At 24.3% G+C, this 7941-nt stretch overlaps 2 protein-coding genes across 2 annotated transcripts; both read right to left on the bottom strand.

Moving 5' to 3' along the window:
• Positions 1 to 575: 575 nt before the first annotated feature.
• Positions 576 to 1903, bottom strand: ENU1_101780 (RhoGAP domain containing protein; the record flags this gene model as incomplete). Its single annotated transcript, XM_008859334.1, has 2 exons — positions 576 to 752; positions 806 to 1903. The coding sequence occupies 2 exons, from the start codon at positions 1901 to 1903 to the stop codon at positions 576 to 578; spliced, it is 1275 nt and encodes a 424-aa protein (XP_008857556.1).
• A 106-nt stretch (positions 1904 to 2009) lies between these two features.
• Positions 2010 to 7787, bottom strand: ENU1_101770 (hypothetical protein; the record flags this gene model as incomplete). Its single annotated transcript, XM_008859333.1, has 1 exon — positions 2010 to 7787. One exon carries the CDS (start codon positions 7785 to 7787, stop codon positions 2010 to 2012), a length of 5778 nt encoding a protein of 1925 aa, XP_008857555.1.
• Positions 7788 to 7941: the final 154 nt, after the last annotated feature.

The raw sequence follows: 7941 nt of genomic DNA, 5'->3' as shown, positions 1-7941 counted from the left end.
TTTTATAAATGTATTTTCAAATATTATATTTTGCAAAAATTCAAGTTTTAAAAAAAATAAAGTGGTAATAAAATGAAACATTTTAATCACCTTTAATTAAGATTGTCATAACAATAAATAGTATATAATCAATTAATACTCAATTACTTATAAATAAATTTCAATATACTTATACGTTCATTCAATAAATGACATAATAAATTAATACCATAATACACAAACAACTACACACATAATGAATAAAATCAAACAACCACAAGTATAGAAGAATCAGTTAATAATATAGAAGTTAATAAAATAAAAGAAGAAAAAAATATAGTCATAATGTTAATAAGAATAAACAAAACCAAATTATCAGATAATAACCTCTAAATAATATCTGTCAATAAGTTTGATAATAATTGTCACGCAAAAATTATTAGAGTTAAGAAATGTTAATAAAAAGGAAATATTAAAATATAACATTATACATAAATAATAAAAATAAAACGATGTATGAAGATTAATTATTTTAATATAGTTAAAGGAACTGATTGAAAATAGAATTATTTAATAAATTAAGTAAAAACGATATTTCAACTTTGGTCTAGTAACTTGTTTGCATAACTTCCAATATTAAATGTTTTTCCTTGTTTTTGTTTTGGTTTATATCTCGTAAAATACACTGATTGTCTTTTGTTAGAAAATATGTCTCTATAAATTGGAGGAGAAAGGATTTTATTTACACTCTTTCTAAAACAGTCATAAACATCCTAAAAGAGTTAAACATTGATAAAAGTGAATAAAGAGTATAAAGAAAACAAACAGGAAATATAAGAGCTCTATTTTTTATCATCATTTCAAAAGCTTTAATAAGTGTTTTAATTTCTTTTGCTGCAGTCTGAACATCATCTTTTTCAACAAGAGTAGAAATAGCAATACAAACAGCAAGATTATATTCGTCCATTTTTGAGCTAGATGTTTGAGCAATTTTACCACAAAGAGCAAGTAAATGTTTAAGTAATAATGAGTTAAATTTAGGAATTTGAGAACCCAATTGTCTAACATTATCAATCCATATAGATGAATTATTTTCATTTTCTTTTGTACAATTAAGTAAAGAAGGAAGCAATTCTTTTGGCCAAATAGGAAAGTTAAGAGTGTTAAAGAATTTTCGAATAACATTTGCAATATCAACGTTTGTTATAGTTTGAGTGTCAATTATTCCAATAAAATCCATATAATTATCAATTACATTTACATCAGTAGAGATTCTAAATACACCTTCAAGAGAACGACGAGAGAAATAAAGAGAATACATTGCTTTTAAAATTGGGAGAGGAATCTCATCTTTTTCAATTATTGAAGAAGTATTAAAATTATAATTTATATTTAATAAATTCTTTCTTTCATTAACTAAAGAAGTTACAGCAGATTGAAGTTGAGCACAGTCTTCTTCTTGTAAAATAGATGAATAATTATTCATTTCCATTCTAACATTTACGGTGTTAATAATGTACTTTGCAAATGATTGGAATGAAATAATATTAGATATCATTTGAGTTTGCTGCATTTTTATATCGTCAACGAATGAAAGAGTTTCTCCCCAACTATTTTGTTGAACTAAACTTGAACTTAAATTTATTATTCCATTTTCATATGTTTTAAGTATTTCTATAAATGATTTGTTTGTTGATGAAATAATCAATAACTCATGAAATAACGACATTTGTGATGCTGACTGATTTACCTCAGTTTTCATTTCTTCAATAGATTTTTGAAACTCATTAATTATTGGTATTAGTTCAATAAGTTCATCACTTACTTGTTTTGCTTTTTCAGAAATGTTTTTCATATAATGAACATAATTCTTAGAATATCGTTCAAGACAAGTTTTATGAGCAATTTGTTTTAAGTCATTCATTCTTTTAAGACTGGTTATTAGTTCTTTGATTTTTAAGTTATTTTGATTTTATGAATCTTGTTAAAACGAAAAAAAATATTAGATAAATAAAGATTGATTAATAAATTTATAATGAAAGAGGATGACAAACTAAGTCAAATAAAATTTTCATATCAGTAGTAATCATCTGGGCTATAAAATCTTCAGGAATTTCATTAAATTTTTCAATCAATACATTTGATTGTTCGATATATGTTGTTAACATAGATTTATTATGTAATATCTTTTCAATTATTAAATATGCATCTTCTGATAAAGCAGAATGTCTTAATAACATTACGATAAATGATATTATTGTTAGAGTTGGATATGGAAGATTAGAAGTAGATAAGTCTAATTGGAGTAATTTTTGAATAAAGTCAGGATAGTCATTTACATTAAAATAATGCTCAAAAAGCATTGATATATATGTTTCTGATCTTTGGAAATTACGTCTAACTAAATCAAATACACCTTGTGGATTAAATAATAATGCATTAGTCATACAACAATAACAAATAGGATAATCTTCTTTTAATTGTTTTACTTCAATTGAATCATTATAAATCATTGTTGAATAAAGGAAATAATCAACAAGACATCTTCTTGATATATTTTTCTTTAATTCAAAATCATTAACAATATGAGAAAACATTGAAGGAGACATATGGAAATTTAGTAATGAAATAATTTGATAGAATTGAGGAATTTCAAGATAATTTATAATAACTGTTCTATCCTGGAAAAATTCTCTTAGTCTTCTATAAACTGCAGAATTTATTGGTAAAGATACAATTTGTGATAAATAAGATTGGGTTGTTCTTAGAAATGGAGAACATAATAATAATTCATTCATTTCCATTGTGTAAGTCATAAAATAATGTTTATGACGATGATGACTTGTTTTACAATTAACTAGTAAAGAAACTAAAACACTTAATAATTGTGGATTTGGAACTTTAGGATCTAAAGAATTTAAAATAAGTTTTAATACCTCTTCAATAAATCTAATTGATATTTTACAATAACTATTAATACATTGAATAGCTTGTAATCCTTCTAAATCACTAGAAACAGGAGTAGCTTTATAATTCCAAAAAGATGAGTGAAGAATTTGTTGAATATTTTCAATATATTCTCCATTTTTAAATAATGGTAACATTGTTTCATATTTTGCTTGAGCTTCTCCAAGTCTTCTTAAAAAGAATTCATGTAATATATTTTCCATTAATGGAACAATCATTGTGGAGTATTGTTGAATAGACATTTGTGCATATAAAGGAGTGAATAATTTTTCTTGTGTAATACCTTCAGATGTTGTGTATTTATTATTTCGAGTAAATGGAGCATGTCCTATAAAATAGGAATTATAAATATATTGAGAGTTTTGATGTGTTAATGGGGTATTAAGTATAGATGTCATTTGTTGACTAACAAGAGGACGTTTATCATTAAGATAAATAATATCAAACATTTCACAAAAATCATCTAAAGCAGAAGAACTTTCTTTTCTATGTTTTTCAGAGATATTAATATCAGGAATAAAAGTTTTAAGTAATTGAAATGAAAGAGAATATTTTGTAAAATGATGAATAATTGCTTCATATAATCTAAAAGAACGATAGTATAATGGAATTTTACTAAGATTATCATAAAATATCATTTCTGAAACCTGTCCATATTTTAGGTATTGAATAATAAGATCAATACTGTTAATAGTTAATGAATCAAAATCAATAATTGTTGCATCAAATCTATGTCCTTTCATTTCTTTTTTTAATAACTCTCTTAACATTTCACTTCTTTCTGCTTCACATGTTTCAGTATATTCTTTAACAGCTTCTTGAATTGTAGAAACAACACCATATTTTACTCCAATAATTCCTTGTTTTGTATGGCAAAATTGAATCTTTTTTTGAGAATCAAGAGAATCACTAATATTATTTAAATTATTTATTTGATAAACCACTTCATCATTTTGACTATCAAAACCATCAACTTGATTTTGAAATTGAAATTTTTCTGAATAATATTTTAATGCAGGATGTGTGTATTTATCTACAAACGTACCTGAAAGTCTAACAATTCGTTTATATTCATCTGGTCTTTCATTTATAGGGAATAAAGAAATTTCTCTTAATGCTTCATTTAAGAGTGAATTAATGATAATACGAATTGATCCAGAGTCATTAAGATAAAATAAGTCATGATTAACAACTGATCCCCATAATAAGTCTTGATGAATTCTAAATATTCCTCTACTTATAGGGTCTTTTGCAGACCCCATTTTATTTAATAATTTCATTGACTCATAAAATCCTTGTAATAATAAACTCATAATTGTAGCGTCATGTTGAATTTTTTCATTATCTTTTTCTCTAGCTGCAATTGTGTCATAAAATGTATGAATTGAAACTAAACCTTCATCCTTTCGTGGTTCAAATATATCAAAAAGATCATCAATTTGATATTGATCAAATGTTTTAACTCCTCTCATAGTAGTTATAATTTTATATAAAATTTTTGCAGATACAGCAATTTCTATTGCAGTAAGTGAATGGAAGTTTGTTTGATAATTTTTTACTTTTCTAATATAAATAATAAATCGTTTAAGGGATTCAGTGTCTTCAAAATTGATACTTGTTACACTTGGAATAACATAATGAGAAGGAATCATTTGTTGATACAATGATTTAAAATTATCAACTTGATTTGCATCACGTTTATATTGATGAAATAATTTACCATATAAATTATTATATGAAATAAATAAACTTTCCTCTACACTATGTTGAAAAACATTTGTTTTCTTTGAAAATGTAAAATCAGGTGGTCCAATAACAAATCCTGTTTTACAATATTTCATTGCAAAATCCATTATAACACATCTTTCATCATATTCTAATGAAAATCCATTAATAATATCTCCAATAACAAGATTTGTTAATATATTAGTTTCCATCCATATTGCTTGGTCTTGACAACTTTGTGGAACCCATTGATTAGTAATACATTGAAGGTCAGTTAATGAATATCCTTTATGTCTATATTTTTCTTTTCTTAATTTATTAATATCATTATGAAATTTTAATGACTCTGTTGTTCTTTTAAGATGTACATTATTTGAATATGCATTTATGCTTTGTTTTCTTTTCTTTTCTTCTTTATTTTCTCCTTCTTCATTAATAAAAAGATTATAATCATTTATTGATGACAAGTTATCATTTATTCTTTCATTCAATGTATTTTTATTATTAGAGTCATTTAATAATTTACTTTCTTGAATTTGATCATTAATTTGTGTTTGGTCTATGTTTTCTTTTATTGTGTATTGTTTAATTTGTGAAGGAGTAGTTGAACTTTGTGATTGGTTTGTTGAAGTGATAATTTCTTTTGAAACATTTTTAAACAATGCTGAATTAATCATATCCTCATCATCACCAACAATAACTCCACCACAACTTAATGCTGTAAGTTCATCAAGAATAGCAACACAAGCAAGAAGATGGTCAATATGATATAATTTAATGTATGAAGATATATCATATAAATAATTTAAAACAATATCTTTTCCTGTTCTTCGTATTAATACAGCAAGACAAAATAACAATTCATCTACTAATGTTTCAGTTGGATGAGTTGCTGTATGGCTCGCCATTGAATACATTTCTGCCATTTCTTCACCTAATTTAAATAATAATAAATTATCTGAACTTTTTGTATTAAATTGATTGCTTTGAAGAATAATTTGAGGATGAAAAACATTTAAAGAGCAATGAAGTAATTTTAAAACAAATTCCAATGAATATTTATAAATATCTTTATTTGATGTGTGAGATTCTAATGCTGAATATGTAATAATTTTGACTGAATTAGTTAATGATTTTACTTTTGTATTTACTGCATTCCCACATAACACAGAATTATGAAATTGAATAATTGACATAGAAGAATCAATTGCATATTTTATTAAATTCTTTTTTCCAGTTAACGGATTTTTTTGTCTTGGAAGAACGTATCTCAAAGAAAATACTGTTAAATATGAAATTCCATATAATACACATCTTAATTCATTAACAAGATAAATAGGATCATGAATTATTTGAAGTGGAAATACACCTACTTTACCACCAACTTCACTAGCAGTTTCTCCAATAGCCTCATTAGAACTACGTAAGAAATAACGAATTGTTTCCCAAATAATTGTATGAATACCACTTCTTGTTTGTGGAATAACATATTGTCTTTCTGCTCTAAAAAGTTTATTTAATTTAAGTTGTTGTAATGAACGTAAATATGCACAAGTAACACTAAAAGGATAAGTCACTGGAAAAGTAAAGAAAGTATCTACTAATTTCCATAACATGTCAGCATGTTGTTTAATATCGGCATCAATAAGAATATTAATTCCTTTTGCTAAAGCTAAATAGGCAGCTTTTATATTTGCTTCATTACCATTAGTAAATGAAATAAATTTATTAAAAATTTCTTTTGGTTTAATATTAAGAATATCAAAATAATATTTATGTTTATCTCTTGGCTGATTAAATATAGCAGTTAATAACGTTGAAAAGAAATTAATTTGTTCAGTTTTATCTTTAATTTTTGAATCATCAATCATAAACTCTAAAATATTAACAAAAGTAATTATTTCTTCTTTTTTTCTTGTTAAAAGAATTTCAAAATAATCAAATTTAGTTGATAATAATAATGAAATAATAGAAATTATTGTTTTACTTGCACTATATAATCTTTCATTCCTTTTTTCTTTATTATTAGAATTAAAAAGAATTATTAATTCGCTTAATAACAATAATGTACTTTCTTGCTCTACTCCACTCTTTAATAATGTAGGAATATATGAATTAAAACAATCTACCGCATCAACAATTACTGAAATTATTGATTTTACATGAATCCCAATCCAAATAACAGTAAAATATAATATAAAATAATTGTGTTGAACATAAATCTCTTTTGAATGTGTTACAATATTCATCTCACTAAAAAACCTTAATACTCCTTCAAAATCAAAACTTTTTAATACATTTGCTTCTAACTGAAAAATACATTGATATTTAAATGGATTACTTACTATTAAATCAAGTGCACTACAATAATCTTTAGTAAATGCTTCAAGTAATTCTTGGTCTCGAGAAATTAATGTTTCCATAGAATTTAATGCTAATGATAGTGCATTAGTAAATTGTAAATTACCAAATCGTGAAATAGTAATAAAAAATTTAGTTTTGGCTTTTCTTTCTGTCCCAGATTTAGCTGAGATTTGACTAAAAGAGATATTAATCATCATTTCATCAATACCTTTTGTAAATAAAGACAATCTATAAAACTCATCTAAACAATCTCCAAGTATTTCTAATAAAGACTCATCACATGCATCACTTGGTGTAGAAAATGCAATAACAATAGAGTTCCAAATTGAAATTACTGTTTTAGAATAATTAGCATATTTTTTTAATGTATCTTGAGGTGGATGTCTTAATATTAAAAATACTTGTTTTAATGAAAATACTAAACTTTTTAATGAATTTTTTACTTTTATTGATTGTATTGTCAGACAAATATGTTTTGAATAAAATGTTAATAATGAATCAATAACAAATCGTATATTATTGTCTTTCGTTAATGTTGTATTTCTCATTTGTTGTGTTATAAAAAAGTCTAAAACCCCTCTAAGACCACGTTCTAAAACATGTGATAAGTCAGTTGGTAATAAATCTATTTGAGTAATTAATCCACTCAATATATTTGTAGCATTACTTAAATCACTTGCTCTAAGACTATGTCTAATAACATCACATTCTTGTAACAATTCTTCTCTTGTAACTTTCCTTATTTTACTCATCTATTAAAATTATTCTTTTAAGTTCATTTTTTTATAACTTTTAATAGAATTTTTTACTATTAATTTACAATATATTTTTTTTTTTATTAAAATAATTCTTTAAAGTTATTTTGAAAGTATTTTAAATTATTCAAGATAGAGTTGATGTTCTGTG

This window comes from Entamoeba nuttalli (genome assembly GCF_000257125.1).
Source record: "Entamoeba nuttalli P19 unplaced genomic scaffold asmbl_4370, whole genome shotgun sequence".
Taxonomy (NCBI): domain Eukaryota; phylum Evosea; order Mastigamoebida; family Endamoebidae; genus Entamoeba; species Entamoeba nuttalli.
The sequence above is the reverse complement of the archived record's forward strand: the minus strand, read 5'-3'. Positions and strand labels throughout refer to the sequence as shown.